This window comes from Schistocerca piceifrons, chromosome X, assembly GCF_021461385.2.
Source record: "Schistocerca piceifrons isolate TAMUIC-IGC-003096 chromosome X, iqSchPice1.1, whole genome shotgun sequence".
Classification (NCBI taxonomy): Eukaryota; Metazoa; Arthropoda; class Insecta; order Orthoptera; family Acrididae; genus Schistocerca; species Schistocerca piceifrons.
In genome coordinates, this window is record NC_060149.1 from 463086339 (window position 1) to 463101098 (window position 14760).

General features: G+C 42.0%; 1 protein-coding gene across 1 annotated transcript in view; it reads right to left on the reverse strand.

The window, feature by feature from the left end:
• LOC124722427 (solute carrier family 41 member 1-like) overlaps window positions 1-14760 on the reverse strand; it is a 339469-nt gene that overhangs the window by 191170 nt on the left and 133539 nt on the right. The window contains exon 2 of the mRNA XM_047247591.1: window positions 3711-4087. Coding sequence (XP_047103547.1) covers window positions 3711-3839 — 129 coding nt within the window. The 5' untranslated portion in view covers window positions 3840-4087. The remainder of the gene's footprint in view (window positions 1-3710; window positions 4088-14760) is intronic.

The following is a 14760-nucleotide window of genomic DNA, read 5'->3' on the forward strand; positions in this document are numbered from 1 at the left end:
GGTGACTAAGCTATTTTCTTTATGTGTAATCAATGTCTAGTCAAAAAGGAGGACACAATTCGAGTATGTGCATGGAGTAAGGTGGCAAGTGGAGTCACATACATCTTCAGTGATTCAGTTTTAAAACTGTGGAAGGCACTGGAGCAGCAGTAGCCGAAGCCATAACCAACCAAAACGTAAGCTCACTTCGCTCTGAAGACTGCAATGAAATAAACTAAATTAACAGATATGGTTCTACTGCCAGAGCCCCACAAAGGAAAAAAATAGGATTTTACTAGACAGAAGGAGATTAACGGAATAAAAGCAATAAGTCACTTAACGGGAAGCATTAATCTTACTGGGAACAGGATATGTTGTAACGTTGTCGTATCTGGCCCCCCGAGTCAGTGTATACAAGACATTTGACACCGTTCGCTTAGTTAACACACACTGACAGGCCAAAATAGACAAACGCAGTTATCTGTAACATGGAACACCGGCAAAATCCAGATGACAACCACAAAGCTACGATTTTGTTACCGCAGTGTTTAGTTCGGTTAGTTTCTAGGCACGCACTGGTCACAGAGATGATGCAGTCGACGACGACGACAACTACGACGACGGCAACAACAACAACAACAACGGTGCGAAGGCGCACCTGGGAGGAAGTGGCCACGACAAGTGAAAGTGAGCGTTCTTTTTGGGGGACAGAAGCTGTCAGCAAGTGAAAACTTTACAGGTCGCATCAAAACGTATGATCTGTAACAGCAGTCCCAATGCGACCCGTAGAACAGTATCATTCACAATTGCACGAAACTATTTCAGTCTTCAGTTCAGCGAATGGGAATCCACACCCACCTCAATATCACCACAACGCACGGCATTATGGGACTGATGATTACCATGTACATCAAATACTGTCAGTTAGTTTGAGCACCGCAGTTACTGTGACCACGCAACGAATACATCTGATAATCGTGAGTAGATTCAGATAAACAATGTTAAGGCCTAAAATAAAATATATGAATACAGTTCTATCTCCGAACTACCAATAAGAGGGAAAGTATTAAGTAATGCGTAAAAAAGAGTAACCCTTCATGAAATGCACTCTTAGTAGCAATCAGTAAAGAAATCCTTAGTAAATTCACAACTGAATATCAAATATTAGTATGTGCCCTTAACGAGATTTGGTTAGGATAAGGATTGGTGCCGGCCGCGGTGGCCGAGCGGTTCTAAGCGCTTCAGTCCGGAACCGCGCGACTGCTACGGTCGCAGGTTCGAATCCTGCCTCGGGCATGGATGTGTGTGATGTCCTTAGGTTAGTTAGGTTTCAGTAGTTCTAAGTTCTAGGGGACTGATGACCTCAGATGTTAAGTCCCATAGTGCTCAGAGCCATTTTTTGATAAGGATTGGTGTTTCAGAGGGCTTGAAGTATTCCCGTATGATACGGAACATGGATATGGAAGGAGAGCACTAATGATAGAAATAGTATTAACAACAATTCCGTCGACCTAAATTCCAAAATATTGACAGTTACGCTAGACAGTATGTCAACATGAAAGACATAATCGTTACACGGGTAAGCCAAGAAAACAGACGCAGCTAGAGGTAGACTGCAGTGAGTATACGCTTTTCGTAACTTTAGCTTTTTACTGAAGCTATGCAGAAAGTTGTACAAGGGTCCCTCGGCTTATATTTCTATTTTAGTGGAAAAATGAGAGACGGAAGCTTCACTTTTGCTTGCTCATTACTGCGATAAAATACAGTAAATTAAAACAAATTTATTGCTATTGGTGCTGTTGTTGTTTTCAGTGGAATTTTCATTTAACTTTTCCTTAGTTCCATTTTCTATTAGTATTTAAAAAAAATACAGTCTGGACGTGTTATGGCGTATTGTATAACGTTGAGTCATTGAAACACATGCCCAATTGAATACGAATCCATACAGGCAATAAAAACGTAATTTTCAATGTATGTATGTATGTTCCTCATTTCCTCCAAAACCACTGGACCGACATCAACCAAACTTGGTATACATATCACTTTAAGTCTGTAAAGAATCGCTATGGAGGTAAGAATCACCTGCGTATCAAAGGCGGGGGATGACGGTGAAGAGGAAGTGTAGAGGACCCAGAATTTATTCATTCAGCATTTGAGTATGAGAGCATTTAGTGACTTGAACAAACCTAAATATAATTTCAAACTTTTACGAAACTTTTTATCGTTGACATCCACCACGAAATTATGAAAGGAAAAAAAGTTTATCGTTTACTACATATTTGCTGTTCACGCAGTAAAACTGCCGTATCAGCCATTACGCTTTAATTTATTAATTCAGACACATTTAATTCACGTATACCACTGAATGCAGCTGCGAATTAATTTGATTTTACGACACATAGTTCAGGAGATAAGACCACGATTATTGAGATGTGCGAAAAACTGCCGCATCATACATGACGTATAAATTCACTACTTCTTTACTACTATGTTCGCAAAAAATTTAGCAGACAGTATCCACATATTGCGCTGAATGTACCTAGGAAATTATGTCATTGTACGAGATGTAGTTCAGGAGTGTAACATCATTAACATTGAGCTCCGTGAAAACGAAACTGCATGGCGAAATTCGCTGGAGATACAGGTGAAATATGTGTGCTACATGTTACACATATGTGAAATATATGTGATATGTGCTATTTTGGGCAATGCAAAAGATAAAAAGTCTTACTACACCCATGGATCGATTTCAACCAAACTTGCCAAACATATTACTTACTACCTGGAAAGTAATAATGTGGAGGAGGGAGGCGGGGGGGGGGGGGGGGCGGGTAAGAACCAGCAACCTCATACTGGAATGGGTTCGATAACACGGAGAGAGAACAGGGGGAGGAAGAGATGGACAAACAGAGAGGGGGAAGGGGGAGGTAGTCACAGATAGGGGGGAGGGGGAGAATATTGACAGAGAAAGGGTGAAGGGGAAAGGGGCAGAGAAAGGAAAGAGGAGAGGATGGACAGAGAGAAGGTGAGGAGGAGACGGATTGAGAGCAAGAGGACGAGCTGTGCAGAGAGACAGGGGTGAGGAAATGGAGAGAGAGAGAGAGAGAGGAGGATGATGATGATGATGATGATGATGATGTTTGGTTTGTGGGGCGCTCAACTGCGCTGTTTTCAGTACCCATACAAATTCCCAACCTTTGCTCAGCCCAATCTCGCTACTTTCCGGAATGATGATGAATGAGGACAGCACAAACATCTAATCATCTCGAGGCAAGTGAAATTCCCCGACCAAGCTGGGAGAGGAGGAGATAGCGGGTAGGAGGAGATAGAGAAAACCGAGGGAGATGGACTTAAAGAGAGGAGGAGGAAATATACAAAGGCGGGAATAGCAAATGCACAGTGGAGGAGGAGCAGATGGATAGAAACTGGGGAGGAGCAGATGGACAGAGAAAGAGGGGCTTAGCAGATGGACAAAGGGACAGGAGTAGATGGATAAACAGTGGGGCTGTAAGACGTGGACAGAGTAACGGGAGAGAATGAGAAGGACATAGAGTGGGGCAGGGAAGACGGACAGAGAGAGGGGGAAGGAGGAGATGGGCTAACAGAACTGGAATACACACGCAGGCAACACCGGTTACTCATCTAATTTATTAAATAATGAAAGACAACTCATCACCTGAGTTGCGTTTTGAGGGATTTGCCTAAGCTTAAATCACATGCTTTGTACATACCTGAACTAGATCGAGGTAGAGCCCTGCGCACACCATTCCCGTGCCGGCAATGAGGAAAGCAGGCAGCACCTGTCGTATGATGTCGCAGTAGGTCTCCGGCACGTCTTCATCTGGTGTGTCCTCCGTCATCTGCTCCAGGAAATCTCCGGAATCGTCCCGCGTGATCGCCTCAGTCTCCACCCGGTCCACCTCCTCCTGCTGAGGTCCGCTTTTGACAACGGATAATTCCTCTCTAATGGCGCAAGCATTGGTGTCGAAGTCTGCCCCGTTGGTGGCATCGATGTACGGGACATCGTCATCGTCGCCAGCCGCTTCGAGAACTTCAAGGAATTCCAATTCATGCTCCTCACACGGTCCCGCAATACCACCTTCCTCCTCTGCAAGAAAACACAGTACCAGCACTAAAGACCATCGCCTTAACGTTAGAAGTGAAGCCTGTTGGCACATTAAATTATTTTACGTTCATTTAAATTTACTAACTTAACACTTATGCAACCATGAAGATTTTCTTTTGCCTGTACATAAACGAAAGATATCAGTATATGTACATATGTGTGAGAGAGTCAGCGACCGAATGTGATGAAAACTAATTATTTCTCTCTACGTTGGGAATATAAATTTTTTTATTTCAGTGACCTCTGTGACGATATAGGCAACGGAATTACTTACGCAGACGGAAAGCTGCATAGTTTGGAAGAAAATCATGTGACATTTCTGGAAAGACATTTTCGCATCTTTGACGTGGAAAGCGATTACTATTGTAATCTAAATATGAAAGCAGGTTGCGCAAAAGAAAAATCACGCATCTAGGTCGTTCATATATTGAAATTTTTATAAATAGAGTAAATGTAGCGTAAAACCTACAATCATTGAATGTGCTGTTGTGAAATGAATAATTCAAACCGTAATGGTTCTTGGTGCACACAAGAAAGCAAGCACACCAGACCAAAAAACTGTAACACTAATACCCTGTAATACCGCTTTCAGCCTTGACAATGCCTTCAGTTCGCCGAGGGAGGGAGACGACCACTTTCTTCAGGTATGCGATAGACAGCTGATATCACTCACTGATTATTACATCTCACAGAGCTGCCAAATGTCGGGAACGGTGATTGCTACGTTTCATCCGCTATTACGTATGGTTAGAGAAATTTTCTATAGGATTAAGATGAGGTAATTGAGCGGACTAGTCGAGTGCGCGAGGTGTGCCTGATTGCCAGCCAGGAACGTTTGCGTGCAGCCCCGTGATCGCGGCTGTTATCGTCTTGGAAGACGGGAGTGTACACAGCGTACTCATCATAAACATGGATAAGAAAGGGCAACGCTTGATCACCGAAACTGTTGAAATAAATATCCCGCTTAATCAGTAGGGCTAATTCATGGCACGCAAAACATCCCTAAAACATATCAAAACGACCTCGGACTGAATTACACCATTTCCGTACGCGTGTTAAACGCTTCATAGCACTGTCAGTGTACTCGATTTCTTGCATTACTTGAAAAGAAGCAAAACTGCGCCTCGAAGGAGCACTCCCGACGCGTCCAGTCAGTTACTTTTGTACGGGACTCCGAATGTCCATTGCATGCAGTTTCTTTCGCAACCTTTCCTCGGAAACTGGTTGAGATAGACCTGCATTCACGAACGACTACATTTTCTGTCGTGTATAAAACCGACTGTCAGTGACACTTGTATGCTGTCCTGCCAGTTTGCATCTTTCTTACAACCACTGCTCTTACGCCGTGTTACGTGACTAAGAGTGGTACACTATTCGTTTTAGACAGTCCTCATTGATACACGATCTTCATGCAGTGTAAAGTCATGTGCATGTCCAAACGCGATAACCCTTGCTGACATTCTGTCGCGTCTCCATACCGACTCGCTTTACTCCGCTGATTCCACGCTACTGATTGGGACATAAATACCATTAAATGTCATGACTTAGATCTGCAGTAGAGTCATATGACCGCCTGTTACCAGTTCCACACCACCTCCATCACTCTAAAGCTTCAGTGGTGGCTCATATTTTGTCTGGTGAATTTATAAAAATTTTAAGTCAAAAACCTGAAAAAGCTAACCAGCATTTTTAACTAGATGTGTTAAATACTAACAGGCAAATGCTTCCACTGATAGAAGGACGGCTGTAGGTCACTTCTAATGGCGGATGCCAGGAAACACGTCGGCTTAAGTTATCCTCGGTGGAAGCAGGATAGTACTGTAGGCGCCACTTTCAAACCATGCATCCTAGCAGGAAGCAACGAGAGCATATCGCGTTTGGTCTTTAGAGCTGGTAAACCTTCGATAAATATCAACAGAGAGGCTCGTTATAGATCAAGTATGTGGTATGATCGAACTCTTTTTGTTCTTTCGGCAGCGATATTAAACAGATTTACATTTACACACGTTGTTTAACTTAATAATTTTCTTAGCTTATCAGGAAAATACATTCATATCTGCTTTCAATAGGAAATAGAGTTGCATTCTTTTTCATTTACAGCAACATGTTCTACGGTTGTAGGTTTTAATTCATTAATAAAATATTTAAAACCTGTTCCTCCTGGATTCATGATCCTACGTCCTATATTTACAATTGTATTAATGTAATAAAAACTGATTATTTCAAGGCTATGTGAATATTGTTTTAGAAATGCGTACATGGCTTCCTTCCCCATCGTGCTAAGAGTAACGTTCAAAAATAACGTAGTGGCCTCCCTCCCCGCAAGTCTTACAGTGTTGAAGGCTGTGGAGATTCTTTTCAACTTCGACGAGCTACTTTTTAGTTCCTAACAAGTATTTTAAGACGTCTCGAAAGAGCACATTTAATTTTCTCGGTACCCGCATTAGATTTTTCTGTCTACACATCTGAATGTAGTCATAGGAGGCTGAAACCACCCATTATTTATATTGAAACTGCAGGTGGAAGTAAATTTGTTTTCAAATGAATTAATGTAGCTTTAGAATAATATTCAGGAACCGCATCTCATACTTTACAGTACAATACAACCCGTCAGAAACCCTCATGCCCTTCAGTAATTATGTTCTGGATCGTTATCGACTGTCATTAGTGGTCAGTATTTCCCCGACGGAACTGTTCGAGTCCGATTTGCAGACTAATTCAGTCAAGATGGTAGTCACTGATTCTTTGTTTTCAAAGTTCTGAACAGGATTTGCAGATAATGTTACAATACTACAGAACTTCTCAGGGATGGATGGCGTATCAGAAGCAGTTAACATAAATATAGCTTCATGCTTCTGGGTTAAAATTTGTGTTGTTTGACGACAAAATGCACACTAAAAAGTTGTAATCTATTAAAAATCGTACAGGGGTTGAACAAAAATATGGAAACTCCACGAGCAACGCATCCTTGAACATAAATGCTGATGCTACCCACGCTTGCAGGTTATGCTGTTGTATTCGACCACGAACGGCAACTTCCAACATACTTGATACGTTGCAAGTGTCAGAAGTGCTCAAAACAGTGTTCTGAGTAGTTGGGAGTGCATTATGTCACAGATAAGTGAATCCGAACGTGGGTACACGTGTGGTTGGTGCATCTCTGACCAAGGAAGCCGAAATGTTTCGTACCTCAAGAGGCGACGTATCGAAGATGTATACTGCATACAACGGTAAACATCATCCACTAAAACACAACGCGGACGAAAGTTGTGTTCAGTGATCGGTCACTGAAGAGGATTGTGACGAAAAACAAGAGGACGACAGCTGCAAAATTTACTGCGGAACTGAATTTCGCATTCGCGAACTCTGTCAGCACCAATACGACACGAAGGGAGCTCCATAAGCTGGGACTTGTAGGGCGAGCTGGAATTCCAAAACCACTCATCAGTGATGCAATTGCCCCTAACAGGAAAACATGGTGCCGAAGCCATAAAACCTAGACTATGTAGCAAGGAAATAAAGTAATTTGGTCCCATGAGTCTTGTTCCACACTGTTTCCAATTTCTGCCCGAGTTTACATTCAGGAGTCAAACATGGTGGGGGTTGAGTGATGATTTGTGCACCCATATCGAGGTATTCCACGGGCCCCATGGTTACTCCTCAAGGTCGAATTACTGCCAAGGATTATGTGACCATTTTGGGTGATGTCTGTTCCCCAGTGGTGATACTGTGTTCCAAGACAACAGCGCCCTTCTTCACGCGGCTCGCATCGTCCAGGACATGTTTTGTGAACACAAGGACGACTTGTTGCATTTCCCCTGGCCGCCAAAGTCACCACTCGTCTTAGTGGTATACTTTGGTGAGAAGGATGCGTGATCGCTGTCCACCTCCATCACCCCAATCTGAACTTGCCACTATTTTGCATGAAGGATGGTATAAGGTACCCTCGAAAACTGTACAGGACCTGTGTATATCCATTTCGAGACGACTGGAAGCTGTTTTAAATACGGTTTCCCTACGCCGTACTAGGCAGCGAAATGTGTTGTGCTTTTCGTGTCTGCATATTTCTGATCACCCCTTGTAGGTCTTGCGGCTTAACTTTTATTTCAAACTTTTGTTTTTATTTGGAACTCTTTCTCATTGCTGCAATAAAAGTGTTTACAGTTTCTTATCATGCACATTCAACGGAGCTGAAGTCAGTAACAGTCGCTGTCTCTATCGGATAAAGTATAATATAGCTGATATCCTTCCGCACTACAAAGGAATTTGCTGAAAATCTACAACAAATGAAAATTAGAAAAAGTGTCTATATAAAAATTGTCTATAGCACAAGAATGGGTAATCTAAATCAGCCATCTGCCGCTGCATTTGACAGAAAGTAAATGTTACACAAATAAGTAGAAAGAAATCAGAAATGAAAAGTTGCACATAAAAATGTTTATAGCTCAATAACACCAATAGAACAACAAACAGACATTGCAACACACAGATACGAGGGAACGTATATGGAACACTTGATCGAAATACTAGAAATGCTTGTAGCGCAACCTGAAAAACAGAAATAAAGAGAACAGAAACGTAACATACACACTGGTTAAAAGTAGGAAAGTAATCGTAGACGGTGGTGTTAACGTAATTAGCGGAAGTGACATTTAGAGAGAAATAGGCGACAAGAAACGCGGAGGCTGTGTTCTGAGGGTAATGAGTTGTTTACGTCACGGACCAAGCCTTCCAGACTGACAAAATCACCATGCGAATCATTAAAGTTCCTCGTGCGTCACACTTGCCACGTCAAACTGGCGCATGATGTCACACGATCAGCCCTCAATCCATGAATTACCCTGGTAGCTACAGTAAATCGTGACCCGGGTGGATCTTATCATAATCACCATGCTGCATTCTAGAGTGAGGTAGTACCCTATTACGCGACTTATCTGGTATCTTGTCCGTTTGAAACTTGAGAAAAAAAACCGCAGCAAGAATAAAATTATACGGAAACACAGATTATACATATACTGTACACAAAAAGTAACGATTCAGTGCAAAATTAGTAGTCGAAAATGGACACATAGCAGTCTGGTGGCTTGTCCGTTTGAAACTCGAGAGAAAACTTCGTTAGTGAAAATAAAGTTGTATGCAAACATAGATTACACATATACAGTACACACAAAGTAACAATTTAATGCAAAATTAAGAGTAAAAAATGGACACATAGCAAGATCTCAGCAACTGCATGACTCAGGGTACATGAACTAACATGCAGCCACTGACAGGCATTACGTGCGGAGAACAGACGAGCAGGCCTCGGTTCATCTTCGTTACATACCCCATTTGTGAATTAAAACTGCCACGGTAGAGGAGTTGTAGGAAACGTCGCTGTCCGACATCCTTGCTGGGATCGGCAATCGTTGGGGAGTTCTCTTTTGCTAAGAACAGCCAATAAATACAGAAATACTACTGAAAATGTAAGTGAAGTGAGAAACATTCATGTCCATAAGTTAAGGCATCTCCGAGATCTATGAAAAAGAAAACATTGTATCATTGTGACATTGTGCGGACTAAACAGTGATGAAGCAACACGGAAACACGTGACTTAATTGAAATGGCAGTAAGAGACAGTTTAGTCTTCCAACAACAGTCTGTGTTGGCAGATACTTGTACTGACTATAGTGGCCATGACTGTGCTTTGTGTGCCTTTAGTAACCATTAATAGAGTCGTTGGGAAGCAAGATGGCAGAGCAATCACTGGTGTATGACGTTAAATGTCACCGGATATTTGGCAGATTAAAGGCCAGTCACAGTACGTGAGAGGTGGGTGGTGGGGCGAATATGGAATGACGTATGGCTAAGAGGACATTCCAGGACGGAGAAAGTATTGAACGGTGGTCGGCCTCAAAGCGAGTCTGCTTGTCTTAAGTGTTCGAGGGCGGCTAAACGTGGCTCACAATTAACCGCAAGCTTCACAAACATAGAGGATCAAGCGTTTTGTGCAAGCATACACAAAACCCTTTCTCCTTCACTCAGTTCAAAGGTAATTTTACATGCATCAGTTTTGTGCATCGAATATGTCGAACTCAGACAAAGACGGTACGCTTGATTGCTTTAACAATAAAAGCGGGGAAGCAAACGTGATATGAAATGAGTGGAATGAAAAAGGTAGTCATATGATACCGTATTGAGTGAGTGGAAGATACACTCCTAAGATTAGTTTAATTATCTTAAAATGAACGAAGAAAAGAGATAGAATTTTTGTCTCTAGTAAGCGCTTTGATTGAAAAGTAAGAAGCTATCATGAAAGCAAACAATGCAGCCCCAGAAACTATAGTTAAAATCCTATAATTTTTCTCGTTCTCTCCTTCAGCTGTTACTCAAGAAATTTATCTTTTTAATAACGACATTTGTTACCTGCAGCAGGGTCAATTGCTATTTGTACGTTCTGTTAAAACAGATAACATTCAACATAACTCTTCACCCTATCGTGATAAGCTTTCGATGTAATGCTCCAAAGCAATACTGGTTTTAAGTGCTCAAATAAGCTTATACTTCTCCAGCAACTGGTTTACTTCAGATCGTACAATACGATGACACACAGAGACTGCCACACAGGTGTCGTTTATTGTATGCGCCTACATAAAGTTGGTTCTCATGTTCAAGAGTACATTAAGTGCACTCTTTCACAAGGTTGTATGGCTGAAAATCGATGAGACACTAAGTTGGGATGATGTCCTAAATGGTGAGTGAGCCTTTTTCGCGGTGCGTAGGGTGCTGGATTCCACCTAATGGAGGCTAACAACTGCAGATCGCACTGTGGTGTTGTGGTGGGCAAATATTTGTAACCTGAGGGCATCACGTATCTTGCATTGCCAGATTGCTTCCCGAAGTTAAACCCAGTTTAATATGAATGGGATGCTCTAGTCCAAGCGATTGAGGCCCAAATAACGCCAATACAGGGCATTGCTGACCGCGAGAGAGCACCCATAATATAGGGGACGGGTTATAACGAGCTTGAACATCCATCCCGAATTGTTACGCGAAAGTATTACATCCTGCTTTTACGTTTTATATGCAACTGATTGAATGGCGCAATACGCAATTAATGCCGCCCAAGATCCATGAGCAATTTTCCAGTAGGTCCATGCTTTGTATCCGTTGTAGTGTCACGTGTTACAGTGGTGCCAGAGCACTGTTTAGTACACACTTTATTTGCGTGTCTAGTTTTTTTATGAAGACATGAAGTGTCCTTAAGGTGTAGACATAAGTGTAATAATATAACTGCAGGACTAATCATGTCATAATAAATATCTCACGAAAACAATATTTCACAATGACATCTATGTACAGCAAGTCGTCCAAAAAAAGTACTTCTCACAATAAATGTCATCTCTGACAGAAGCTTTATGTCACAGGATGTTACCTGAAACATCTTACAAGAAAGTTCCTTAGCGGTTTGAGAATTTAGATAGTATAATGAAAAATATTTGTGAAGTTATTGCAAAGTCAGCGAATCCAAAATAATAGCCTTAGGAGGCAACATCATCTTTAAAAAGGGATACTTACTGTTAATTAAACCTCTGCCCTTTATCTCCTAAGTCAGTTTTTGTTTTGTTTTGAATTACCCAAACACAAGTAACAGCTGAGCTTACCCACACCTAGCAGGCTAGACATCATTAGTCTTACTGTAATGACATAGCGTCTGGTGCCCCTACTAAAGGAGTGACCATTATGAAAAGAGGTTAATATTTCAAATACAATTCGGCGAAATGTAAATTATCGAACTTCATATCCACTGAAATTACCAGTACAAAAGCAGTTAACTGCAACAAATACGCATTCCAGCAAATACAACAAGGCATATTATCGTAAACAGCTGGAGACTAATTTAAAACAGAAATTTGTTTTTTCCTATAACATGTTCCGACAGTAGAATTTTAAAAATGTGTGTGAAATCTTATGGGACTTAACTGCTAAGGTCATCATTCCCTAAGCTTACACACTGCTTAACCTAAATAATCCTAAGGACAAACACACACCCATGCCCGAGGGAGGACTCGAACCTCCGCCAGGACCAGCCGCACAGTCCATGACTGCAGCGCCTGAGACCGCTCGGCTAATCCCGCACGGCGTAGAGTTGTAATTTAAATTTTACTGGTTACTTTAAGGAAAGGTAAGTATTTACTTTCCCATACCGTAACAACTAGCAAACAGACAGCAGCCTGCCTCATCTATTATGGACGAATTCAGAAATAACAGTGCAGGCTAGGGAACAGCAGAATGGATTTCGACTGGGACGATCGTTCATAGACGGTATACTTACTGCTCTGAATATCTTGGAGAAACAAGCAGTTTAAGATGTTGAGGGTTCCTGAGGACCTATAGCAAAGTACAGCACAGTATACTATGGTGTACCATGCTAAGTACAGATGACTCAAACGGCTATACAATAATTTTATGTACCTTTACTAGAAGGATCAAATTAAGGAACTTACTTCCCCAGCCATTCTCAGTCTAAAAAGAACTGTGAGAAAACTTTCGTATGGTGTCTAACAAATAAAAAGAATACTATGAAAACGATACACTTGATGAAAATTGAGAGTTTAAATATTATGTAACAGGAATACTTGATGAAGATACAATTTTATGCATCATTTTCAGCGCAGGCGATCCGATTACTACAGATCGGGGTATGGATTACCTAAGCTACATGCTGCGAAAATTAGAGAAAGCATACGAAGATCGAGGATTCTAGATTAATATGAAAAACCTAACACCATTCAGTAAAGAAAAGTACGTTCAACTGACAAAAATCAAAGACGTGACGCTTTCAAGTACTCCAGAATAATATAAGCGCATCTCACATCAGTATCAAAGTAGAAGACTACAGACGATTTCAATCGTCTGAAATAACACTACAACAACAAAACTCAAGACATAATCCATAAAATTTTCTTGAAACTGTTCACGTATGGTAGAGAGACACCGGAACTGAATAAGACACAGAGAAAGAGATGTGTACAGATGGAAATGAACTTTCAGAGAAAAGTCTGAGACAGTTGAGGACCCGGTGAAAAACGGTTCCATAAAATAAATTACGGTAGTGAATTAACAGTCGCAGTATGGTGATAGAAATACCTGTTCTGCATATTTCGTACGACGTTTCTGATGTTTCACTTACAATGGCAGGAGATAAGGTTAGAGCAACGTGTTCGGTTCAAAAATGTTCAAATGTGTGTGAAATCTTATGGAACTTAACTGCTAAGGTCATCAGTCCCTAAGCTTACACACTACTTAACCTAAATTATCCTAAGGACAAACACACACACCCATGCCCGAGGGAAGACTCGAACCTCAGCCGGGACAAGCCGCACAGTCCATGACTGCAGCGCCTGAGACTGCTCGGCTAATCCCGCGCGGCGCAATGTGTTCGGTTCTTGCTATTTCTGCAACGATAAAATACGCAGAAACCCTCTCGGTATGTACTTTACGGAGGATGTTAAATAGGATCAGTAGCCTTCCGTCCAACAGCGGCAGACTTCTCATCTGTCTCATTAAATAACTCCTGGTTGCTGCCACCCCCCTCCCCCCCCCCCCCCCCCCCCAGTGACTGTGGTCAATTCCTGACTTAAGTAATTGATAATACCAAACATTATTTGCATTTAAGACACCGTGATCCGGAAAAAAAACCTATGTTGTCTTGGATCCATACACCTTACTGTTATTTAGTAATTGTATTCATTGTTTTTCTCAAAGTGATCAGTGGATACATAAATCCAAGTGATGATCAGCACCTACATCTGTGTACGTACCACACGGGCCACCGTATGATGCAAAGCGGAAGGTATCTTGTACCACTCCTAGTCATTTTCTTCCCTCTTCCAGTTACAAACAGGGTGATGGAAAAACGACTGTCTATACGTGTCCGTATGAACCGTAATTTCCGTTATCTTAGTAGTTCTTAGATTAAGTGTGGAGAGATCGGTCGCGAAATGGAAACCACAGTGAAAATCAAAAATCTTTTACTAGCACCAGTTAGCTACACCTTCCAACTACTACTCTACATAGCTGCAGCTCCGACTTCGACATTTGTCGTAGAGTTGTCCAACTTTCCAAGACACTTGTCATAGGCGGCAGCCGACTGTGTTTTCGCCAAATCTCTACGTTCAAATGGTTCAAATGGCTCTGAGCACTATGGGACTTAACATCTATGGTCATCAGTCCCCTAGAACTTAGAACTACTTAAACCTAACTAAGCTAAGGACATCACACAACACCCAGTCATCACGAGGCAGAGAAAATCCCTGACCCCGCCGGGAATCGAACCCGGGAACCCGGGAGCGGAAAGCGAGAACGCTACCGCACTACCACGAGCTGCGGACAATTCTCTACGCTGGTCTGCAGCTAGTTGCCTGTAGCAAAATGTTGTTTTCATAGCCATTGGTTCATGTGAGCAGAGATGAAACTCTGAAGGAGCCAATTACGGGGTGTATTGTGGATGATCAAAGACTTCCCATCAAAAACACTGCAGGAGCATCTTCATTGCCCCTGCAGGGTGCGGCCGATTTGCCCCTGCAGATTGCGGCCGATAACTGTCATGAAGAAGGAAACGCATGACAGTTATGTTATGTGGGCTGTACAACGTCAGGCGAAATCCCTCACCA